Source organism: Chenopodium album, chromosome 9, assembly GCF_948465745.1.
Source record: "Chenopodium album chromosome 9, dcCheAlbu1.1, whole genome shotgun sequence".
Classification (NCBI taxonomy): domain Eukaryota; kingdom Viridiplantae; phylum Streptophyta; class Magnoliopsida; order Caryophyllales; family Amaranthaceae; genus Chenopodium; species Chenopodium album.
In genome coordinates, this window is record NC_137842.1 from 4893906 (window position 1) to 4920595 (window position 26690).

A 26690-nucleotide genomic window follows, 5' to 3' on the forward strand; every position below is an offset into this window, starting at 1 on the left:
CGCGGGGGCGGTTGTAAGGGTGTTTTGAGGTGGGTTGAGGTGTTGTGGTGGTGGGGCGGTGGTCAAGATGGTGGCATTGCTGGTGGTGCATGCATAGAAAAAAAAAGAAAAAAAATAAAGGTCATGTGACCGGCACGTGGGTGGTCATCGTCGGAAATGTGAGTCAACGGCTAGATCCCGGCAGGTGGTAGTCATTTACAACATTTTTCAAAAAAGAGGTAGTCATTTACAATAATTTTTTCAAAAGGTAGTTTTTCACAAAAAGTTGTATATAAAAGGTAGTTTCACAAATTGATTCTCGCTCAAAGCATAATTTATAATAATTACTTTATTTTATAATTTTAATATAATGAAAAGGAAGCAATAACAATAACTGCTTGAAAAAACTAATTTACAGCAATATATAAGAGCATGTTCATCACTTCAATTTAATTTCAATTCAATTTAGTTCAGTTCAATTCAGCTCCAATCAGTTCAGTTTAGTTCAGCTCTTAATTTTCTTCTCCCATAAAATATTCATTTCAACTCAGTTTAGTTCAGTTCAGTTCAGCTTCAATCTAATCAGTTCAGTTTAGTTTAATAAATGTGAACAGACCCTAAATTTAGTCTTAGAGCATCAGTAATGGAGAGTTTCTTAAATGAGGGTTCTTATTCTCTCTCCTATTCCACGTCATCTTTTATATTCTCAAAGAATACACTAACTCCTAACACTATATCTTAATCTCTCTCTTCTTTCTCTCTCTTAATCATAGACGTTCAAAGAAATTTTTTACAAACAACCATTTGATAGTGCATGGCCACGTGGGTGCTAAAAAATTGCTCTGCATTTCCCCTGCAAGTTTCAGTCATAGGATAGCTTTTACTTTTATGAATTGTACAGTATCATGCAAAACGCACCAATTTTAGTAGTATATAATGTCGTTTAATGTCTAGTCAGCTATGGTTCTTATTTTTAAGAGCTCTTACCTTCTACTTTTTTTTTATTAAACCACGTGCTGTGTGTGGATGGTTAACAGGTGGAATAACACTCTTCATATCCAATTCGATCCATAACCTATTTTATTTGTCACTTATTTTAAGTCGAATTATTGTTCATCAAACCGTCGGTGGATCGTTTTATCAGATTTCCGATATTGTAATCCTACTTACATGGGCCTATGCCAAGGATTGCCAACTACTTTTATTTCAAATAATTAGGCTGATAAATTGGGAAAATGATAACAGCAAGCTACTTTGCTGGCATCCTACATTTTACTTTTAAAAGAAATAATCATGTGCTAATAGTTGAACCAACCCACCTTGTTGACAAAAGAAAACACAGCTATTATCAGCTACCACTTCAATTGATCGAAGATGGCAATGCCTATACACAACCGTTGGTCTCTCAATGGAATGACCGCTCTTGTTACTGGTGGCTCCGGCGGTATCGGGTACCGTTCTCTTCATTCTTTTCTTTATTTCTTTTGGTTTTATTCGTATAAATTCTTAGTTGTTCTCGGATAATTAATTTAAAATTAATAGGCCAGGTTTATGTGCTCAATGTTATTTTTATAAATCATTTTCTCATTTAGGTGAGCAACTAGGTATCTCCAGCAAATGAACGACTATTATAAGTCGATTATTATTACTCGTCATTACAACTCTCTAAACACCAAAAAAGTAAATTTATAATTTATATTTAATATTTCAATACATATTAGAGGCATACCACGTCCTCGAATGGCCCAGTACACAAGTATTATAAGGAACTCATAGAAGTTCTCATTGAGTCATTGTGAATTACATAATTTATAGTTGGAAATCATTTAGTTTCTATTCTTTTCGCTTTTAAAAAATTGTACATAATTGTATTATTAAGTATCTAAGTATTTATTAAACATATAAATAAACCAATACCGTATAAAGTATGTAAGTATTTATTAAACATATAATGATCTTATACTTTCTTACGAGTGTTACGAAATATATGAGAAAATGAATAAACTCAATTGCTTGATCTTCATTGATACGGCCACATAATATCCTCTATATGTATGTGTGTGTGTATATATATATAATACCTTGAAGTGCACTACCTTTCAATCTAGCTGTAAAATACAAAACTCGTAATATGTTCATTTTTCTATTTTAGTTTGTCACATTTGTTAAATCCCCGTTAACATGATCGACACATATATTAATAATACAGTATGTTAAAAGTAGGAATCGATGATATCAACATGACCTCTTTTATTTATTTTCCTTGTACAATCTTACCTTTGTAGATTAGCCGTTGTAGAAGAGCTAGCCAAACAAGGGGCTAAAATTCATACATGTGCTAGAAATGAGGCTAGACTTGAAGAGTGCATTCGCGATTTTGAGGCTAAAGGTTTCCAAGTTAGTGGCTCAATATGTGATGTAGCACAACGAGCCCAGCGAGATAAGTTAATGGAGACCGTTTCTACAAAGTTCAATGGCGTGCTCAACATCTTGGTTGGTATCCATATACTCCAAATTATCCATTTTTTTCAATCAATCAATTATTACATTATTAATCTTATAGGACAACAATTTTCCCTTTCCATAATTTCTCTATCTATCTATCTATAGTAATATATAAAGTGAAAGGAGGTTATGAGTGATAAATTTTTCTTTTCCAAAATAACCCTCTCATCTTTTATTTTATTTTTTTTTTTTTAAAAAAAAAAAGAAAAACTACCTACATTTATTTTAAAATAACTACCATCAATAAAAATAAAATAAAAAAAATAAAAACTACCATTCTTTATTAAAAAGTTAAAAGCTAACTTTTCTTTTTTTATTTTTTTTTTATTTTTTTAGGGAAGTCATATCCATGATTTCATCAATTTATAAAGTCACTAATATATTTTTTTAATTAGAATTAGGTATATAATATTTCGGAAAAAAAAAAAAAAGAATCGAGCCATATAGATTTCTTACATTGCACACAAAATTTTGCGTGTGTCTCCTACCTTGTAAAGAGAAATGGCCTTTTGGGTGATAAATTTATCTTTTCCCAAAATGCCCTTCTCAATTTACAAAATCACTTATTCATTAATTAATATTTTTTTTAAAAAAAAATTCATTCATAACTACTCCAAAAAAAAAAATATCTATTCTTTCAAATAAAAAAAAAAACAAAACTAAAAACTAACTACCCACTAACTAGAATTATCACTAAAAACAAACAAAAATTATCTATTTTCATAAATAAAAAAGAATGTAACTAAGTAACTAACCACATTTACCTTTTTTTTTTATTGAAAAAAACCACGTTAAACTTTGTTAAAAGATAACTATATCATGATTTTATTAAAAAAAAAAAAAGGAAAATTAATACCAATATAGTTCCCTAAAAAAAAAATCTACGTTACAAAGGAAAAAAAAAACCTTAAAATTTATTAGAAAAAATAAAAGGAAAAATTATACATCAATGTAATCTATATACATACTATTACCGTAGATGTTTACTCTATAGTTTTCAATCTTTTATATAAAAACTCAACGATCAACAATATTTTTTAAGGTTAACTACACGAAGTGGAGTAGATTATGTCCTATTGACAAAAAAAAATCATTCTTAAATTTAAAGTTTATGTAAGTATTGATTTTCGAAAAAATCCACAATAACAATATTATGAGTAAATTAATAAATTTCCTATAATGTACACGTGTAGCGTGTGTCTTGTAGCTTGTATATATAAAGAAAATAAAAAACGATTGGGGTATTTTGGAAAATAAAAATTTATCACCCACAACCCCCTTTCACTTTATATATTACTATAAATATAGATACTTTGTATATTACTTAACTTCCTTCATGATTTATACGAGTTTTTTGTCCCATGTGATGCGCTGATTGTTTTTTAAATTTTGAAATAAGTTTTTAATCTATATGTCAAATTTCAAAATATATCTTTAATACGAAATTAGTTAGGAATTGATGTGCTTTTGTAACGATTTAAACTATGTAGTAGGCATGCAAATGACTAATAATAATATTGGTATTTATGAGAGTGAGGGATAGCTCAAGTGGTTAGAGCTTCCCTCCCAATTCTAGGAGGTTTTGGGATCAATTCTCACCCCTACCCTAATGGGCTCTCTAAACACCAAAAAAAACAATATTGGTATTTTTTTAAAAGTTATAATCAAATATTTTTTTGAATAAATTATAATTCAATTTATACATATGAAATATTTTAGAGTTATAATATAATATTTTTTTGAATAAAATTATAATTCAATTTATACCTATGAAATATTGGTACTTTATCGAAAATAAAACTCTCAACTAACAATTTTATTCTAAAATTTTATCCAAATTTGATTGAAACTAATTAATTTATCTTATGAAGTCTATCTAAGTACATCCAATGTGGCGCTACACTTGGCGAAAAGTTGGAACGCCAAATGTCGCTGTCTCGTGGTCTGGCTAAAAGTTTAGCTTTATATATTAGTTATATATGATATGATAATTAATTTCGTTTCACTGTATATTGTCTTAATATCAGTTCATTATAATAATTTTTTGTCGATAAATGATTGAGGATATTTATGTCCGAATTCATGCATTATCAAATATGTCTATAAACACGTCAACTAATAGGAAACACATGTGGTACTTATTAATGTATGCCACAGGAGGAGTGAGGGGATGGAGTGATGGTTGGTCCCTCCATCTCCCCCCCATGTGATGGGGGTTCGACTCCTCACAGCCCCATTCCTGTGATAGGATGCGGCCCCCTCCTCGTAGTTTACCGGCTAAAAAAAAAAAATGTATGCCACAGCTCTATTTTAAATCGTCCTTACACTATTATAGAAAAGACTATAATAATGATTTTAATAAAGATCAATTTTTTTTTTTAGTATAGCAAGAGTTACAATAACTAAATGATGCAGACAATAAAATTGCAACATAAAATAAATAAATAAAATAAAAACCTAGACTCCTCTCTCTCTCTCTCTCTCTCTTCTCTTTCCTAAACTCTAACCTCTTGTTAATTTCGAAGCGGCCGGCTTTTTCATCGAATTTCACCGGTGAAAATCTCAATATTTGTTTATTTTAAGTTTTGTTTTTTTAGGTTATAATAATTTCTCCCTCGAAAGAAAGGGTTCTTCAAACTCCTTCAAAAGGCAAGGTGTTATTTGCATTTAATTTGGTCTCCACTTGTGCGGGGCAGCGATTGATTATTGCTTGGATTTGAGTTACAAAATCAGCAAAAGAATTTTATTTTTTATTTTTTTCACAAAATTATGAAACGACGACGGATTCACTCAAAAAGATTGAGACAACAAATCGAGAATGTGTCGAATTGTTATATTTATGTATTTGTATTCTTAGCCCTTCACTAGTTAGTTCTTATTTGATTTTGTTATATTTATTTTCATTAGCAATAATTGTCAATTATAGATGTCGTGTGTGACTTTGATTAATCTCAGTAGGTTAACTAATGAGATTGGAGTCCTTATTATTCCAAGGTTAACTAATGAGATTGGAGTCCTTTTTTGAGAAAATGAGATTGGAGTCCTTATTGTACCAAGGTTAACTATTGATTATGATATATTGGGTTAATCCAAAATTCTCTATATAAATAGGTGAACAATGTTGGGACTTGCACATCAAAACGAACGGAGGAGTTGACAGCCGAAGATTATGCAACAACGATGAGCACCAACCTTGAATCTGGCTACCATTTAAGCCAACTAGCCTACCCTCTTCTTAAAAAATCGGGTTCCGGGAACATCATCTTCATGTCATCTGTTGCTGGTGTTGTTTCCATCGGTGGTGCCTCTCTTTACGGAGCAACAAAAGGTATGAATCAATTTTTATATCCAACTTCTTAAGACAATCAAGATAAAGTGATAAACTATTATTTCTTGATTGTAAGGTAGTTGCAAGTTTATTAATTTGCAATAAGTCATTCTACTTGCATTCTACAAATTAAACGCTTCCATGCTTTAGGAAGTCTTTAGGACTTGTGGAAAGATACACTCCATTGGTTAGGTCATGTTTAGGTGATGATTTTTTTAAATACTTCTTCTGTTTCTTCTTTTTTTTTTCAAGTTGACATCATTTGACTTTTGTACTATTCACATACTATACTTTGACTAGCTTTTGTGATTTATAGCTACAATAAAACATAATCATGCAAGATCTTGTTTGAATCGTTTCAATCAAGATCTTGTTTGAATCGTTTCAATGTATCAATAATCAATCACTAACTATATACTAAAAGACATACCAGTATTGACACGTGTCATCACTTGAAACAAATTTTATACAAAAATAATTCCCTAATTAATGTTATATAAAATAATTACTAAAAATAAAAAGATTTGACATATCTTTAACACAAATTTTTATATAGCTATAAAAAAATTTCTAGTATTTTATTAATATCCACTTTTTAAAATATCGAAAATTAGAGATATTAATGGTTAAAATAGAGCGTGGCAAACGTGATAATATAAAGGTGTCAACAAAAAACATAAAGGTACTCCTCCATCCCTTAATTAGATTCATAATTCTAACATTTATTCCTCACATAATAAAGAGAAGTACAAATCTAAAAAGGATGGAGGGAGTAGTATATTATAAATATATTGTATAGTCAAATTAAAGAGTATAATTAGTTTCCTAATTATTTGTAGCCTATAGTTATTGTATATATAGTCAATGATTATGATCCTTGATTATAATGATTGATTCCTTAGCCATATATACAAAGGACCGCGCAAATATAGTCTATAAATTAGGAAACTAATTTTACCCTTTGACTATACAATGTATTTAAGTGACTCATTTACTTCCACTTTGGTTCAATTCTGATGGGACAATTAGTGATGAATTATTGATCAATTCGGGTTATTTCCGGTATAGTAAAAACAATATGGTCTAGACTAAGACCTTTAGAAGTGGGCTGAGGATGAGATTGGTCCAATTGCAATTGGGTCGAGAATACCTACATAAGAGTACATGTTACTGCCTCGAGGGTGTATCCGAGACCTAAGTAGATTTTTATTTTAATAAAGATGATCAAGAGAAAGATCCTAGCTAGCGTATCTCAATCCTCATGGTTTTTTTAGTTAGTCATTTGTGGGTCAGCGCAGGCACTTTGAGAGTGAGGGAAGAAGGGTAAGGTATGCCCACCCTCAAAGTGTCTCTAGTAGTTAAATTAAATCTATAACCTCAAGGTTGGAACGTGCAATCCTTACCACTAAACCAAGCTTAGCTTGGTGAAGTCTAAGTAAATATGTGGCAGTGTAGTGAATACTAGACATAGTATTGAATGCTAGTGCAAGAAGGTTGGAATGTGTAGTCCTTATCACTAAACCAAGCTTAGCTTAGTGAAGCCTAAGTAAATATGTGGCAGTGTAGCGAATACTAGACATAGTATTGAATGCTAGTGCAAGAACAATAAATACTAACCAAGTCAAGCTTAATCTAGTGGAAAGGAGAGTTCCTTCCAATCATGAGGTTAGAGGTTCAATCCCCACTAGTGATAATTTGGCAGAGTGAGATTCACTTACCTTCTCCTCACTGTTCCCAATTATCTAGCATGTTAACCCGAACTAGGTTGACCCGAAAGGAATTTCTACCCAATAGCCGATAGGGCCCTTCATCTTACCAACAAAAAAAAATTACAATAAATGCTACTCTTATACTCCGTAGTATATATATAAACACCTGTGTATATATATATATATATATATATATATATATATATATGAGGTGATAAATAATACTTCGTATGGACCTAAAGAGCACATGGGTTGGCGCTTGGTGAGCTTTGGACTTTTTGTATAGAAAAGTTTCATAGAGTGAGGCTTGTTTAAGATTTTGAAGATAATTGTATGTTATATATGTCTTCAATTCATTTTCCTTTTTTGAACTAAAGTTACATCACTGTATATGCTGTATTTTCTTTCTACTAGGAGCAATGAATCAACTAGCAAAGAACTTGGCGTGCGAGTGGGGAAAGGATAACATTAGGGTTAATTCTATTGCGCCTTGGTTTATTCGAACCCCACTTACTAACCAGGTAATCTAAATCTTACACAATAACATGTATGTGTATATATATATATATATGGAGTATATTAGGTTTTTAGTTGTAACTCTTATGCTCATGAAATAATAAGAGATTCGGCATACAATTTTCAATTTCTAAAAAGGTACAGTAAAGGCATGTTCACTTCAGCTTAATTTTAATTCAGTTCAATTCAGCTTCAATCAGTTCAGTTCAGTTTAATTCAGCTCTTAATTTCTTTCTCTCATAAAATATTCATTTCAGCTCAACTCAGTTTAGTAAATGTGAACAAGCCTTAAGGCCCTATTTTTTTCACCATAAAAAAATAATATTAAGTAAAATAATTTTACTTCAGCAAAAATAAGTTTAGTTCGGTAAAATTCTAAGAAATATAATACTGAGTATAAAATCTATAATAAAAATAATTTCAGTTTAGTAAAAATAATTTAAGTTCAGCAAATAATTTCAGTTCAGTAAAAATAATTTCAATTTAGCAAAAATAAGACGAAGTGAACGGAGCTTCAGCTTAATTATTGTATATGTATATGTAATTGTTGCGTCTTGTTTTATTCCTAGCTAGTTAACGTTACATATTTTTTATGTTTGTAATTGTTAACAGGCTGTGAATAATATGGAAGGTTTTTTAAAAACTGTGGAAAGTATTACTCCATTAGGAAGGATAGGAGAACCAGAAGAGGTGTCTTCCGTGGTGGCTTTTCTTTGCATGCCTGTCGCATCCTACATCACTGGACAAACTATTTGCATTGACGGGGGTTTTACTGTTAAGGGCCTCTAAACCTCAATCAATTTCTTTTAATTAAATTGTATGTTTATGTCAACGCAAATACTTTCATCATTAATTTATCAAGAGATACATATGATTATGATGATGTAATTTAAATGATAGTGATGGTATACTAATAATCTAATAACATAAATTGAATGAAGTATATGATAATGTCATTCTTAAAACTTATTTTACAGGTTATAAATAAATAAATTATACTACTTTCGTTCCTTATTAATCGCAACAAATAAGATAAGAGAACAAGCATATATACAATATATAATCTATTCTGATCTTATTTGATATCTTATTCTCTTGAATTAATTGAATTAACTTACCATTGGTCGCATGTCTGCACATGTTGGAAATAGGTAATGCAAACGGACGCTCGCGCCCGATCGGACGGCCCTCGCCCGATCGGGCGGAGGTGGCCAGGAAAACAGGAGAACTCTCGCGCCCAGTCGGGCGGCCCTCGCCCGACCGGGCGGCGGACTCGAGTTTTTGACGAGCCCGATCGGGCGGCTTTGCCCGATGGCTCGCCCGAGATGGGGTTTCTAGATCGCCCGACCGGGCGCCCAACCGGGCGGTGTTCGCCCGATGGGGCGCGACACCAGGTCTGGAGAAACTTAATCTCGCGCCCGATCGGGTGGCAACTTGCCCGATCGGGCCCGCCTTTTTCCTAGGTCGGTTTGCTTTGCGTGTTTCCTTTTTTCCGGGACTCATATAAATACGAGCCTTGTCTTTTCATGACATTCATTCACTTCTAGCCGAAAACACAAACCTACCTTTTGAGATCTGAACAGTTCTTGAGCAATTCCACTCTTCGAGTTCGGGTGCACGGATTACGGAGAGAGTTGCGTTAAACTTGGGGGGCGTGCGTCACTAGGAAACTTGTACCGGTGGTGGCGTATTTCGCTTCTAAGGCAGTGGATTTTGTTCCACGGCGCGACTGTTAGTTTGGGATCTTCAATCCAGGAAAGTTCTAATCTTTGTTTGTTATTGATTTCAACAGTTATTTTACCAACAATTTAGAAGCGAAATATTTTTATTTATTCTGTTGATATCATGACTAGCAATTCTCAAACTCGTCTATACCTAGATCTGTCTAAGGTTGAGTCTCTTGATGGAATTAATTATAAGAGATGGTCACAAAGGATGTTGATTGCTTTTGAACAAGTAGAAATTGATTATGTTTTGTTTAGGGATGCTCCAAAACCTATTGAGCAAACCAATACCATGATTGAAATTCCTAGTACTCCTGTTCCTGGGAATAAAGAATCTAGCTCTAGTCAAAGGACCACCACTACTAGAAAACAAGCAAATTACGACGGACTTGTTCTGACGGACCCGAATTTCCGTCGCAAAAAGTGAAATTTCCGACGGATTTCAGACGAATATAAATTCCGTCGGAAATTTTAATTTCCGACGGAATTTTTCGTCGTAATTTACAATTTTCGACTGAATTATAGTCCGTCGGAAAGTTCCGACGGAATTTTCCGTCGGAATTTACAAATTCCGACGGAATTATAGTCCGTCGGAAAATTACGACGGAATTTTCCGTCAGAATTTACAATTTTCGACGGAATTTTCCGTCGGAAAATAATTAAAAAAATTATACTTAAATTCCCAAACCCTAAAGCAGCCCCTTCCCCCTTTGTTATTTCCGCCTCTCTTTCTCTCTCTAAGTTTTTGCTCTTTCCTTCTCTCTCTCCCCTCCTTCGTTCCCCCTTTCTCAGTCCTCTGTTCTCCTTCGTTCTCCCCTCTTCTCTTCTCCTTCTCTTTCCTTTCTTCTTCTCTTCACCGCCCTTTCTCTCTCCTTCGTTTCTTTTCTCTTCACCTACATCAAACAACGACAACAACAACGAGATTCGCAACAACACAACACCACCAACCGACAACAACAACCGCAACAACACACCACCACCAACATCAATCGCGCGCAACAGATTCGCAACACCAACAACCGGGCTGCATCAATATCAAACCCAACAACCACCGTCTTTTTTGGTAGATCTTGTGTTAATTTAGGATAGATTCGTAGATCTAGTTAATTTTATATGTTATTGTAATGATAAATTGTAAATTTAAATAGATAATTGTATATTTATATAGTTGATTTAATTTTTGTTGATTAAACATCGTTTTATTTTATGAAATTTTGATTAAATATGTAGATCTACTGGTTTTGTGTGTTATTTCTTGCTTTAGTCGTGTAATTTTTTTTTTTTTTTTGGGTTAATTTACGGTTTTTGGGGGTATTTTATGGTTTTTGGGGCTAATTTTTTGTTGTGGTGGTGTCGGTAGTGGTGTATGGTGGTGGGATAGGGTCGGTGGTGGTGTGTGGTGGTGTGGGTTGTGGTTGGGTCCGGATGGGGGGAAGACTGGTGGTGTTGGGTGGTGGTGTGTGGTTGTGGTTGGGTCCGGATGGGGGGAAGACTGGTGGTGTGGGGTGGTGGTGTGTGGTTGTGGTTGGGTCTGGATGGGGGGGACTGGTGGTGTGGGGTGGTGGGTGTCTTTTTTTTTGTTTTTTTTGAAACATCTTTACGACGGAATTTCCGTCGAAATATTCCGGCGGATTATATTCCGTCGGAATTTTCCGACGGATTTTCACTGGCCTGAAAATCCCTGGGAATAGTGTTTCCGACGGAAATTTCGTTGGAAAAGCTGGTTTTCCTACAATATGTATTCCGACGACCCGTTACGACGGAAATTCCGTCGGAAACCCCATTTCCGACGGAATTTAGGGTGTTTCCGACGGAAAAATTCCGTCGTAATTTGCATGTTTTCTAGTAGTGCACTACTGTTATTTCTAATAAATCTGAAATCAAGAAATTTGATCGTGATAATAAATTTGTTAGAGGTCATCTTTTGAACAGCATGAAAAACAACATATTTGATTTGTATGTTAATATGAAATCTGCTAAGGAGATGTGGGAGTCTTTAGAGAAGAAATATGTTGCTGATGATGCTGGGAAAAAGAAGTATGTCACTGGAAATTGGTTGAATTTCAAATTGGTTGATCCAAAGCCTATTATGGACCAAGTCCATGTGTATGAAAATTATGTTGCTGAAATTCTTGCTCAGGGTATGAAGATGTGTGAAATACTTCAGGCTAATGTTTTGATTGAAAAATTACCTGATTCCTGGTCTGATTATAGAAATCACCTCAAGCATAAAAAGAGGGATTTAACCCTAGAAGAACTTGTGAGCCACATGAAGATTGAGGAAGCCAACAGGCTTAAGGATGTTTCCTCTAAGCCAAAGAATGTGTTAGCAATCAAGGCTAACCTTGTTGAATCTGGTGCTGACTCTGACAAGAAAGCAGGTGATAATCGTGCCAAGAAGGGGAGCTCTGATAAGAAGGGAAATCTCCAAGCTAAGGGCAAGATTGGGAAGAAAGTCACTGTCAAGTGTTGGTCATGTGGTGAAGTGGGGCACTTTGCTTCACAATGCAAAAACAAGAAGAAGAAAAATCTAAAATCGAGTGGAGGGAACAAGGGTCAGGCTCATCTGGTTGAGAATGAGGATGAAGATGTCATCGCTGCAGTTGTTTATGAAGTCAACCTGGTTGAGAACAACGGTGAATGGATCGTGGACACTGGTGCATCTAAACACTTCTGTGCTAACAAGGACCTGTTTGTTAGTATGGAAGAAGCAAAGGAAGGTGAACAAGTCTACATGGGAAATTCAAGCAGCTCTGAGGTACTTGGAAAGGGCAAAGTGGTTCTGAAGTTGACTTCAGGGAAGACCTTGGCTCTTCACAATGTGCTGTATGTTCCTTCTCTTCGTAGAAATCTAATTTCTGGTGCTTTGTTGAACAAAGTAGGAGTTAAGTTAGTCTTTGATGCTAATAAACTTGTGTTAACCCGTAATGGGGAGTATGATGGAAAGGGTTACCTTAGTGGGGGCCTATTTGTTCTTGAGATTGTAATTGTTCCTTCAATGAATAAGATTTCTACTTCTGCTTATATTGTTGAGTCCTTTGAATTATGGCATAGTAGATTAGGTCATGTTGGTGCAACAAAATTAAAACAAATGAAAAGTTTAAATTTGCTCCCAAATATGTCATTAGATGGATTTGAAAAATGTGAAGTGTGTGCGGAGTCTAAATTCGTGAAGAAACCCTTCAAATCTGTCACGAAGAGAGAGACCACACCACTTGAGCTAATTCATTCAGATTTAGCAGACTTTAAGAACTTGGAAAGTAGAGGCGGGAAACGCTACTATATCACCTTCGTTGATGATTGTTCGAGATATAGCAAGGTGTATCTTTTAAGGACGGGGGATGAAGCTGAGTCCAAGTTTCTTGTGTATAAAGCAGAGGTAGAAAATCAGTTGGAGCGGAAAATAAAGAGAGTTCGCTCAGATAAGGGTGGAGAATATGGCTCGGATTTCCTCAAGGACTTGTGTGAAAGTGAGGGAATCATTCATGAAGTATCTGCCCCGTATACTCAGCAGCAAAATGGTGTGGTAGAGAGAAAAAATAGGACCTTGATGGAAATGATGAATGCAATGCTTCTGAGTTCTGGGTTGCCAGACAATTTGTGGGGTGAAGCGGTTCTATCAGCTAATTATGTACGGAACAGAGTAACTCACAAGAAGTTAGACAAGACTCCATATGAAATATGGAAGGGTTATGCTCCAAACTTGAATCACATGAAAGTGTGGGGGTGTCTAGCTAAGGTGGGCTATCCATCGTTCAAGCGCTCAACTATAGGTTCTAGGACCTATGATACAGTATTCATTGGCTATGCTGAGAATAGTGCCGCATACAGGTTTATGAGTCTGGAAGATCGCTCTATACCTGAATCTCGTGATGCAGAGTTCTTTGAACAGGTATTCCCTTTAAAGAAAAACTTAGTTACTAACGATGTTTCTTCAGTTTCTTCATCTGCAGAGCCAGAAGATGCTTCCCCTAGGATTGAAAGTGAGATTCAACCTAGGAGAAGTAAAAGGCAAAGAGTGGAGACAAGCTTTGGACCTGATTTCCTAACAGCCCTTATAGCAGAGTGCGGAAATCTAGGTGAATTCGAAGATGATCTAGATGAGATCATGTTGTGTCTACAGGTTGTGGATGAAGATCTGAAATCGTTTGAAGAAGCTATGAGTTCAGTAGATGCAACCTTCTGGAAGGAAGCTGTGAACAGTGAGCTTGACTCAATCATGTCAAATGGAACCTGGGATCTTGTGGACCTTCCAAAAGGGAGCAGAGCTATTGGGTGCAAGTGGATTTTCAAGAGAAAAATGAGAACCGATAGCACCGTGGAAAGGTTCAAAGCTAGATTGGTGATAAGAGGATTCACTCAAAAATTTGGCCTTGATTATTTTTATACTTATTCTTCTGTGACTAAAATTGCCACTATTCGTGTTTTATTTGCCTTAGCTTCATCTTACAACTTGATTGTGCATCAGATGGATGTTAAGACAGCCTTTCTGAATGGCGATTTGGAGGAGGAGATCTACATGGAGCAACCTCCGGGTTTTGTAGTTCCTGGCATGGAGAATAAGGTGTGCAGACTAAAGAAATCCTTGTATGGCTTGAAACAAGCTCCGAAGCAATGGTATGAAAAATTTCATAAAACTGTTCTTAGTTTTGGTTTTGTCGTCAATGGTAGTGATGCATGTGTGTACTCTAAGATGTTTGGTGCGCAATGTGTGATATTATGCCTGTACGTTGACGACATGCTCCTGTTTGGCACAAACATGTATGTCATAAATGAAACTAAGAAGTATTTAAATTCAAAGTTCGAGATGAAGGATTTGGGAGAGGTAGATGTGATCCTTGGGGTTAAAGTTACTAAAACCAAGAAAGGGTATTTTCTGTCTCAGTCTCATTATGTGGAGAAAATTCTGAAGAACTTTAATTGTTTCGATTTTCCTCCATTGAGAAATCCCTTTGACCCTTCTGGAACTTTGGTGAAAAATGTGGGGGACGGTGTGTCTCAAACTGAATATGCTAAGGTGCTTGGTAGTCTGATGTTTTTGATGAACTGCACTCGCCCTGATATTGCTTTTGCAGTTAGTAGACTTAGTCGCTATACTCATTGTCCTAGTGAGCAACATTGGGTTGCTTTGAGGCGTGTGCTCAGATATCTATGTGGAACCGTGTCTTGGGGATTGAGTTTTGTTGGTCATCCTTTGGTTCTTGAAGGGTATTGTGATGCAAATTGGGTAACGGATAGCGATGAAACAAGTTCTACAAGTGGCTATGTGTTTACCCTTAGTGGGGGTGCAGTTTCATGGAAGCCTGGAAAGCAGACGTGTATAGCTAGATCAACAATGGAAGCTGAGTTCATTGCATTGGATCTTGCTACACAAGAGGCAGATTGGTTGAGAAATTTGCTTATTGATATTCCTTTGTGGGGGAAGCCGTCACCATCTTTGTCTATGCATTGTGATTCACAAGCTGCTATATGTGTTGCTAAAAACAGCGTTTACAATGGTAAGAAAAGGCACATAAGAGTCAGACATGAGTCGGTGAGGCAGTTTATTGTGAATGGGGTTATTTCATTGGACTATGTTCGAACAAAGAAAAACCTGGCAGACCCTTTTACTAAGGGATTAAGTCGTAGACTAGTGGTGGAGTCGTCAACTGGTATGGGTTTAGGAACCATGTTGTAATGGCTTGAAATGGTAGCTATACTAGCTATGTGACATGATACTCTGGTCTTAATAAATCTGGAACCTATTTTGGTTTGTTTGTTTCATTGGCATGAATCATGTGGATTTGTTATTTATGTATCATGTGTTTGAATCTATTACTCTATAAGAGTGGTAAGTTTTACAAGTTAGATTCTGCTAGGATGAGTTTGTCTCTTAATGTCATTAGTCTAGTTGTTTTATGAGCAGGGATAGATTGAGGTTCTTAAGAGAGTTAAGACCTTTGTCCCAGTAGTTCTTAAAACAGGATAGATAATGACACCGAAAGTTGAAGGGTTGAACTTATGTTCTTAATGTTCTAGTTCCATTGCATGTAATTCTCTGGTTTGCAAGGTGCTTAAACATGTTTAAGCCTGCAGGGAATTGAAAGACCTTTGAATTTGTTGGGAACGTGTGTGAATAACACATAGGATGAACACCTACGTGAGTACGAGAGGTGGCCTCTTTCAAGGGAAGACTGGAGTGTTGTTTTCCTGAAGTACTCATGAGAGCCCAAGTGTTGGCCAAGATTGGCGGAGTTGCTTAAGCTCTAAAGTCAAGGTATGTGTATTCAAGGTCCCTTCCTCACTCCTAGGAGTTCAAATCCTAGGATACTCACTAGGGAAGTGTTGAAAACCTTGTGCACTAATGTGTTAGTTCAAACCTTTGGATACTAGCATTTAAGTACTAAGACTTTCTTTTACTGTTCAGATTTCATGTTGAAGATCCGCTCGCATTAGTGGGGGATTGTTGGAAATAGGTAATGTAAACGGATGCTCGCACCCGATCGGGCGGCCCTCGCCCGATTGGGCGGAGGTGGCCAAGGAAAATAGGAGAACTCTCGCGCCCGATCGGGCAGTCCTCGCCCGACCGGGCGGCGGACTCGAGTTTTTGACGAGCCCGATCGGGCGGCTTCGCCCAATGGCTCGCCCGAGATGGGGTTTCTAGATCGCCCGACCAGGCGGTGTTCGCCCGATGGGGCGCGACATCAGGTCTGGAGAAACTTAATCTCGCGCCCGATCGGGCGGCAACTTGCCCGATCGGGCCCGCCTTTTTCCTAGGTCGGTTTGCTTTGCGTGTTTCCTTTTTTCCGAGACTCATATAAATACGAGCCTTGTCTTTTCATGACATTCATTCACTTCTAGCCGAAAACACAAACCTACCTTTTGAGATCTGAACAGTTCTTGAGCAATTCCACTCTTCGAATTCGGGTGCACAGATTACGGAGAGAGTTGCGTTAAACTTGGGGGGCGTGCGTCACTAGGAAACTTGTACCGGTGGTGGCGTATTTCGCTTCTAAGGCAGTGGATTTTGTTCCACGGCGCGACTGTTAGTTTGGGATCTTCAATCCAGGAAAGTTCTAATCTTTGTTTGTTATTGATTTCAACAGTTATTTTACCAACAGCAAAGACCTATAACAAATTGTAAACATGGACTGTATTATTAAGTGAGCTTGTCGGATCCATCTTAATGTGAATTTTCCAAATATATAAACTTTATTACCACGTAATACAAAATTAAAGATACTCGAAAACATAAAAGATTTTGCTTTTTTAGACTGGATGAAGTTGGGTTAAAGTGTTTTGCATTGCATTGAATGGAGTTGAACAACGGGACTAGATTAAGTTGATTTTGTGGGCTCATTCAAATCAAACCAGACTTTGGGTGGATTATGACAAATTCACAAATTACGTGGATCGAGCCATTGAATAGTCAGCCCACTTGAAAGTGGTTCACCTAGATTGACCCATCTTCATCCTAGAAGGCTAACCAACCAACTCAACAATGGGCCAGAGTTTGGGCCAATATCACTTTCTTACCAAGCATTTAGGCCCACCCTACCCTATTTACTTAACAAGAGTAACTTTGTCCCTATTTTCTTTGCCCTGTAGACTGTGCTTTGTTATTAATGTTATTTACGTTTTTTTTAGGAAATTAAATTTGACATTTTCTACCACCTAAAACACCTAGCTTCAGATTTGCTACCGTTTTAAATTTTTTTTTTTTACTTTGCTACCACCCTAAACAGAGTTTGTTAGAAATTACTACCCATGCGCTGCCTTACACCGTTACAATTTCCGTCAGTGGGGCTGTACCACCGTCTAGCCACCCCACTGCCAGCCCCTCCCCCTCCCTCCTGCCAGCGGCTGGCGCCCAAAACTATGGCCGGCGCCGGCGACCCTTTCCCCCACCCATCGAAGCCAACCCCCACCGAATTCAACCCCCCTCCTCGTTCCCTCCACCAAATCAGCCACCAATTCGCAGCCACCAACTCAGCCACCAATTTCGCAAACCCTTAATTCGCACCCACCTGCAACACCAACTCCGCCACCAATTTTGCAGCCTCCTCAATTCGCACCCTCCTTAATTCGCAGCCACCTCAATTCGCACCCTCCTCATTTCGCAGCTACCACAATTCGCAACACCCCCAATCAGCCACAAGCGAAACCCTGACACCCATTTGGGTGGTTTCGAGCTGGTGGTTTAGGGTTAGGGTGTCGATTTTTGGGTGGAGGAAGGGTAGGGGTTCGATTCCGGTGGGGTAATGGGGAGGGGGGGCTGATTTCGGTGGGAGTTGGCTTCGTGGTGGTGGGGTTGGATTCGTGGGTGAGGATAAGGGAGGAGGGTTGCCTTCGTGGGTGGGGAAAAGGGAGGGAGGGTGAGGTCGCCGGCGCCGGCCGAATCTTTTGGCGCCGGCAGGGGGGAGGGGTGGCAGAGTGGGGTGGTTGTTTTTTTTTTTTTTTTTAATTTTTCTTTTTTTTAATAAACTTAACGGATTCCGTTAAGTGGTAGTGATTTCTAACAAACTTTAATTTACGTGGTAGCAACGTGAAAAAAAAAAAAATTTAACGGTAGCAAATCTGAAGCGAGGCGTTTTGGGTGGTAGCAAATGTCAAATTTTCCTTTTTTTTTAATCAAAGTTGGTGTCAATATAACTAGTGGTACAAGTTGGTATCAATAATTGTAACACTCCCTAAAGTTGGTGTCAACAGTTGTAATTTTGCCTTTAAAAAATAAAACAAAATGATTAGAGGAGATATATTCACACATTTATCTCAAAAGATAAACTTGAATTTACCCGTTTAAAATTATAGGTGTCAAAAACACACCCGACCCCGACTCGATCTGAAACCCCCGAAAAATATTCAATTCAGATTTCGACTCGTGTGGACACAATAATTTAGCATGACTCAACTTTAAAATCTGACTCGACCCAATCCAACCTCATCGAATCTGATCTGAATATCCGAATTGACACCTATATTTAAAACTCCTATAAATTATTATAACAATTGTATTTTTCCATTTTTTTTTTTTTAAAAAGAAAATTGTAATGCTCTATTTAACCACTCATGTCATATACTCTATCTTAAATTGATTTAATGTTGAAATTTTGGGAAAACATTAATTTCTTAATTTGACATTTAACTACTAATTTCAGATTATATTATTGTTTCTTTCTTCTACTCCACATTAATTCTTTTTTTTTTTTTTTTTTTTTTTTTTTTGTCATATAATTCTTTTTTTTTTTTAACGAACTCATAAATTTTACATACTAAAATTCATATGAATTAATTTTTTAAAATTTACATGTAATTCACAAAAGAGGGTCAAAGGAATAGTAATGTAGTACAAAAGTCAAAGCGTGTCAAGTAAAAAATAACAAAAGAATTATATTAATTGATCCGAATTACTAAATATTTCTCCGTATTGCCTTTTTCAAAGTTTCAATTTGGATATGTGCCATTACCAGACTTGTCAAACAAGTCATTCGAGTTAGTTCATTTTCAGCTCAACAAATAATTGGGTCAAGTTTGGTTTTGGTCAATTCGGGTTCGGGTCAATAAATAATTAGGCTAGACCTGGTATCAAGTCAACACTTCAAATTGAGTTCGGATCGGATCAATTTTTTAGGTCCAATTGTTGGGTTAAGTTCAGGTCGAGTCAAGTTCGGGTTGGGTCAATTGTCAGCTCCATTTTAATTTTTACTTGGACATGTTGTAATTAAGCCCTAAATCAATTAGGTCATTTTGGATATCGATTATATTTGGTTCGGGTTATTTCGGGTTTAAGGTAATTATACTTCAAGTCACATCAGATATGAGGCTTGTTCAGGTCAATCAATTCGAGTTAAATTAGGGTTAAGTCACTTCGGGTATCAGGCCAATTTCAGGTCGGGTCATTCGGGTATCGGGTCAAATTTGGTTTGGTAATACTTAGGCTGGGTCAACTTTAGGTGTTGGGTCAAATTCGAGTAAACTCCACATCAGATGAGGTGTGATTCGGGTTGATGATTTCAGGTAATGAGTCAGGTCTTTCGGGTCGGGTTAGAATTACCAGGTCTACGTGCTGGTGTAATTGAAACATACAATTAAAAGAATACTCCATACTATACTTTGTAATTTCATTAATATAAGTAAAAATCGGGTGAATCGAACGCACATTATAGTCATGTAAAAACAACCCACATCGAAAAAGAAAGAATTTGTTACCGGCGGGCGAACCCTGGACCTCCGCTCCAAGGCCTCCAACACAACCCTAACCTGTCCTTCTCTCTCTTTCTCTCTCTCTTTCTTCCCTCTCTTTCATCCTCCATAGTCGTGGTCATCCAATGACCACGTTGCCAGAGGACTCCGAGCCCTTCCCTTTCTTCCCCAAAAATACCCTCTTCTTCATTTACTGATCATTTAAACCTGCACAAAACTTGGGAAATTCTTCTTTCATGGCTGACATTTTGTGGGTTTATCCATCTTCAACCGATGACTAAAATGGTAAAGCTTTTCCAAACCCCATCTCCATTTCATCTTCTTAAGATTTATTCTGTATTGGGTTCTTTTCATTTCCATAGATTTTCCTCAAAATCTGGTATTTCTTCTATCAAATCCGCTCTTTCTTCGCTGCAAATTTCTAATGATACTTTAGTTTCTAGAGTTTGTGAAATTTTGTCTGATAATCAATGGTTACGTAGCTCCGAATTGATTCGATTGAGCCCCAAATTAACTCCCCGTCTTGTGGAACGAATTATTCATACCCATTTGGATACTGGATCACTTTTACAGTTCTTTTATTGGATTTCTAAGAGACCCTCTTATGAACATGATTTTAATTGCTATTTTTCTATGTTAGATAGGCTTATTGTGGATCATCGTTGCCAAGACGATGCCCAACATTTGATAGTTTTGAGTATTAGAGCTTGTAAGAATGTGGAGGAGCTGAAATGGGTTATGGATTTTTTGGTTGATATCAGGAAGAGAGGTTTTAAGATTAGTATGTATAGTTATAATACTTTATTGATTGCATTGGGTAAGCTCGACATGGTCGGAGCTGCCTATAATGTGTATACCGAGATGTTATTGGATGGAATTAGCCCTAGTCTTTTCACGTTGAATACTATGATCAATATGTTCTGTAAGAAGGGGAAGGTCGAGGAAGCCGAGCTTTTTTTAAGTAGGATTTTTCAGTATGGCATGTGTCCGGATGTTTTTACATATACCTCGATGATTCTTGGGCATTGTAGAAACAATAATGTAGGTAAGGCCTTTGGGGTGTTTAATTGGATGTTGAAGAAGGGTTGTCAACCTGACTCGGTGACGTATAACACTCTCATCAATGGGCTCTGCGATGAGGGTAAGTTGGATGAGGGTTTGAAGTTGATTAAGGAAATGGTAGAGAAAGGAATTAAACCTACGGTTCATACTTTCACCGTTCCAATTGTCAAGCTGTGTGAGTGTGGGCAGGTAGAGAAAGCTTCCAGACTTTTGGGTGCCATGTCAAAAAGAGGTTGTCAACCTAACGTTCATACGTATACAGCTCTTATTAGTGGGTTTTCTCATGTAGGGAGTCTGGAGGTTGCTCTTGGGTTATACAACAAAATGATGAAAGTTGGTGTGGCTCCAGATACTGCTGTCTGTAATGCATTGATTCATGAATTGTGTGAGGGAGGAAGGTTTGAACAAGGTTTGAAGATTTTTGATTGGATGAAAGCGCGTGGTTTTCAACCTAATGTTCATTCGTATACAGCTCTTATTTATGGGCTGTCACGCGCAAGGAATCTAGAGGAGGCTGTTGTATTATGCAACAAAATGATGAAAGATGTTGTGGCTCCTAGTATTACTGCCTGTAACACATTGATCCATGAATTTTGTGATGGTGGAAGGATTGAACAAGCATTGAGAATTTTTGACTGGATGAAAGCCCATGGCTGTCTGCGGAATTCTCGTACCTACAATGAAATAATTAGGGGGTTGTGTTTGAGAGGTGCTTTGCAAGAAGCTATGGTGCTTTTTGGTGATATGGCTAGGGCTGGGACTTCTCCTACTGTGGAAACATACAACATTCTGATACATGGTTACATATTGCAAAAAAAACTGGACCATGCTGTGAGATTATTTGATTTGATGAGGGAAAGTGGATGTAACCCTGATGAATACTCTTACACTGAAATGATGCTTGGGTTCTGCAAAGGCGGGAAGTTGGAGCTAGCATCTTCTCTCTTCCATGAAATGATTGGACAAGGTTTGCGCCCAAATGAATATACATTTACCATTCTCATTGATGGTCATTGCAAGGCAGGACACATAGATGGAGCACAAGATTTACTTGGTAAGATGAAGGAATTTGGTTGCTCTCCTACAACTGAGACCTTCAATACCATTATAAATGGATTAGCAAAAGAAAATAGATTTGCAGAGGCAGAGAATTTATGCAGCAGATTGTCTGAGTATGGATTGTTGCCTAATGTTGTCACCTACACATCATTGATTGATGGTCTTTGTCAACATGGTGGGACAAATGTTGCATTCAAGGTGCTTCATGAGATGGAAAAGAATAACTGCTATCCAAACTTGCATACTTATAGTGTACTCATTCATGGGTTGTGCCAAGAAGGAAAAGTTGATTGTGCAGAAGGTTTGTTCAAAGAAATGCAAACCAAAGGGATATCCCCTGATGTGGTGGCATTTACTTCTCTTATTGATGGTTTTGTTATGATTGGTAGGCTAGATCGTGCCTTTTTCCTACTCCGGAAGATGTTGGAGTTGTGCATCCAACCTAACTACCGCACTTTCAGAGTGTTGCTGAAAGGTTTGCAGAAAGAATCTCATTTGATGGTGAACAAGGTTGCAGTTCAGAATGATGTTTCCTATAGTTTCCCTTCCGACGCTGATGACATTGGATCTGAATTGATCAGCCAACTGTTGGTTAAACTCTCAGAAATTGACGGTGAACCCACAGTTAGCACATATAGTACCCTAATCGCTGGTTTATATAGAGAAGGCAAATACAGCGAAGCAGAACTTTTGATACAGAGTATGCAAGAGAAAGAATTGCCTCTGAATAATGACATCTATAATGTGCTAATACTAATTCACTGTAAAAGCTCAAGAGTGGAGCCTGCTCTGGATATCATAAAAACATTGTCCAGTAGTGAGTTCGAGCCTCCATTATCTACTTATGGCATGATTATATGTTTGTTGTGCAAGTTGAATAAGGTGGATGAAGCTGTATCGCTGTTTCAGAACATTCTTGAGAGAAAATGGAATTCCGATGAGGTTGTTTGGAGTGTGCTGGTTGATGGATTACTAAAAGAAGGACTAGTGGCTCCATGTGTGAAGCTCCTTCAACTAATTCAGTCCAGTAAACACACTGTCAGCCTATACACTTACAAGTTTGTGGCTGAAGAAATGTCAAAAGTGGATGGATCTTTTAAAACTAATCTGCTTGTTGACAGAGTGATAGGCAGTAGGGATAGTTTGCCTGGTTAAGCTTTTGCATGTTCATTGAGCATGGACTTGTGATTAATGAAATGACTTGGTCTTTTGCAAGTTACTGAGACGATGATGGCTGTATTTCGTCTAGTTCTCACCTTTCCAGCTCCCCTTTCCGGACAAGGTGAGTATAGAAACTTCTAGATCAGCTTGGTTTTGTGTTCTTTTTTTTTTTTTTTTTTTTTTTTTGACAGTTATTTTATTACTGCCCAGTTGAACTGTCTTCAGTAAACCTTTTGCTAATAAATATTTTAATCTGATGCTATAACAATTTAATCAAAATTGCAGGACCCAGAACTTGTTTCCTGTCAGAAGTTGATCACTCGTGGCCCTTGGCATTATGCAGGCAAAGGTCCATAATGAACTTTGGTTAACTCTTTCTCCATATATGGTTGGCTCAAGGAGGACATAATTTTGCTTTGCAATTTACTTGTGAAAGCATATTCCACATCCTTGTTGATGGGCGTGGAAACTGAAGTTAATCCAATAGCTGTCTTTGAGGGCATCTCTTATGACTTCAGAATTTAGAGAAGTTGCATATAACAAGGATAACAGATGCTTCTGTTCAGTTGGCTAAATCATCGAGACTGTGGCTCTGTGAAGGTAAGTTCTCTATACAAAGTATCAGATACATGAAAACCTTCAAGACTTGCTTAAACATATAAATTATCAGGCAGTGTAGGAGAAATATAGAGATAAAATCTTCAAGTCTTGCACAGTCTTAATGTTAATATTGTTCATTTGATTTTATTGTGAATTTGTGATGGTGTTAATACTTAGTATGTCATTTAGCTGGAAGGGTGAATGGGTGATGCTGAACTTCTGACTTGTGGATTCTCATAGTAGACATTGATGCCAAGGCATCTGTTGTTGCAAAGCTCTTGTAGGAATCCTGAGAGAAAGAAAAAGTAGGAAGAACAGAAACTTGCAATCTTATACATTGAAATAACAAAAAACTACCTTATATGATTCCTTCTTTATCACAATGCAGTCGTACTTACATGGGTGTAAGTAAATGATTCACTTGAACTCCTGCACAAATTGTTCATTATCTGCTTATGTTATCTTTCTTGAATTAATTAATCAGCTTAGCCTCATTAAGGGTTTAAACATGACACTTCAAACATGGGGTATATTATGGTGGTGGTCTAGTTGGCTCCTGCTGTTTTGTTTGATGATATTTGTTTTTCTAGATTTTTACGTGCTAGTTTGGACTATTCTTCACAAGATTTTAATGTGTTAATAGACCATACTCGCTATTGATGGATGACCAATGTGCCTGCAATTGCCATGGAAAGGATACTGCAGTTTGCTAGTTTAGGGAGGTCTATATGGGCCTGCTGGTATGCTGATAGCTAGCTAGTTCTGTTATGGTAAGGCTGTAAGGGTAATGAGCGAGCTTGAGGAGAGTAGAGAGAGAAGGGGTTACTGACATTGCAGTTGTGAACTGATTGTTGAAGTTAAGTTTCACCATTTGTTTCGAGGACAGGGTGATGATTTCTGAAGTTTCCTGACAAATTCATTTTAGTGTTCCCTAAAAAAAAGTATAGTAATTGCAGTGGCTTTCTTTAATTATTGGATGTGATTTATATCCAGAATTCTGATCTTCTACCCTTGGTCTTTTTCTTGCTTTTATATGTAACAGCTTAAGTATTTATGATCCTGTCAACCACGACCTGTGGCTCTGTGGGCTAAGTTATTATTGGACATTTAATTTAGATGCTTACCTCTGTTTTTAATTTTGCTTTTCATCAGAAGTGTCCTGAACTCCTGATGATATTAAATAATTAAGATAGCTAAGAGAATTTGTCCTTGCCTTTTTCTGTATGCATGGCTAAGTAATTTATGCAAGAATAATGATTTTTGGTGCTACCTTGTTGCAGGCTCAAGCAATGTTGCGGGATGTGGCAATTGCATTTTTCCAAAACGTAAAGCAAGTGTACAGACGTATTTTGTGATGTGACACTGAGTTGTCCCTTTATAATGTATACGTAACGTAACCAGATAAGTATAATACACTACATTTTGTTATAGGTGACCCAATATTCATTGATCTAGTTTCATTCATAATTTTTTTACAGAAAGCAATAAAAATAGAGTATCAAATTTTGCTGACAAAACTGTGTACTTGTGTGCACTGTCAGAAAAACTACTGAGGCAGTTATCTCAAGTCCATGTTGGGTTGTAAGAAGGTTGCCCAAACGAGTTACGGATTGATTAAATTTTTATAAAGAACATCCCTACTTTTTTATTTTTATTTTGGTGCAAACGAGGGGCTAGGCCCCGAAGAAAAGAACACAAAGAACATCACTATAACTGTGTTTCAAAACATTGTTGGATTGCTTCTGTAGTTCTGTTCTAAATAATCACAGCTAGTTTCATGCAAGGTCATAAACCGAGGATATGTAACTGTGTAGTTTCTCATGGAACATTCTTCTGTAAATGTGGTAATGGATCTCTAGTACTTAATATAGTGTTTCTCTTCATATATTTTCGTTACCAGTAATAACCACCAAAGGGTGTGTGTTATGAGTCAATGAGTGGCTGTGAAAAACAATGAAAAAATATGGTATTGGATATTTGTTCTCATAGATGTTTACGTGGGCTTTTGTATGAAATTACATACAAACTAATTGTCACTTTGTTAGTGTATTACCTTGTATTATAGTGTTTGATTCAATCTGGATTCATTATTATGCATCCTCTTAATAAAAATACATCTACTTCTGAATTGTTTTTCCTGTCTAGACTTTGATTCAGTTCTGTACGAAACTATGAAAGGTGCATTGTGAAATCAAAAAAAAAAAAAAAAAAAAAAAAAATTCAGTAGACTGCAGTCAAATCTAACATTACAGGTCTGGAGGATCCAGTAGATTTTACTCTGTGTAGTCAGATACATTATGCTGTATTGATCTAATCTATACTCTGGTGTTTTATTTTAATAAAAGTTTTAAGTTTTCTTTCTCCTGAACTCCTGAAGTAGTATTATTCAACCGAAAGCAACATAATAGTGAAGGCAACATTTGCTTAGGTCCCAAGCTCCCAACATAGATGGCTGCAGATTTACCCTGTTTTTGGGATGGATGCAAGAAATTCATCATGACCGAGGCAAATAATGTGAATTGTTGTTGAATCTTTGGCTTCTTTGCAAGTTTGCAAGACGAAAATGATGCAAATACTGCAATGGGCGCTAGAAGATTTAGATTAGTCGGAGTTTTCAATGTTGTACCATGTCCATTATTAAGGTTCACCAAAAGTTATTGCATAATGTTGCAAATACCTGTTGTACTAGTCTGATACTTTTACTACTTTGTTGTAACAGAGGAATAAAATAGTTTATGTTAATAAAAAACATACCAAACTCAAATAAAAATGTTAGTCAATGTTTTAACTATCATCTATATTATTGATAAATTATGTCAATTCCTAATCATTACATATAACTATATTAGTACAATCAATTATCAA

At 36.6% G+C, this 26690-nt stretch overlaps 2 protein-coding genes across 2 annotated transcripts; both read left to right on the forward strand.

Annotated features, from left to right (window-relative positions):
- The first annotated feature begins 1250 nt into the window (after positions 1–1250).
- Positions 1251–8953, forward strand: LOC145559440 (tropinone reductase homolog At2g29360-like). Its single transcript, XM_081620860.1, has 5 exons — positions 1251–1430; positions 2265–2472; positions 5596–5812; positions 7936–8042; positions 8650–8953. The coding sequence occupies exons 1-5, from the start codon at positions 1354–1356 to the stop codon at positions 8824–8826; spliced, it is 786 nt and encodes a 261-aa protein (XP_081476986.1). The 5' UTR covers positions 1251–1353; the 3' UTR covers positions 8827–8953.
- An 11041-nt stretch (positions 8954–19994) lies between these two features.
- Positions 19995–25479, forward strand: LOC145558298 (uncharacterized). The gene is made up of 3 exons (XM_081619494.1): positions 19995–23346; positions 23511–23825; positions 25106–25479. The coding sequence occupies exon 1, from the start codon at positions 20217–20219 to the stop codon at positions 23217–23219; it is 3003 nt and encodes a 1000-aa protein (XP_081475620.1). The 5' UTR covers positions 19995–20216; the 3' UTR covers positions 23220–23346; positions 23511–23825; positions 25106–25479.
- The last annotated feature ends 1211 nt before the right edge of the window (positions 25480–26690 follow it).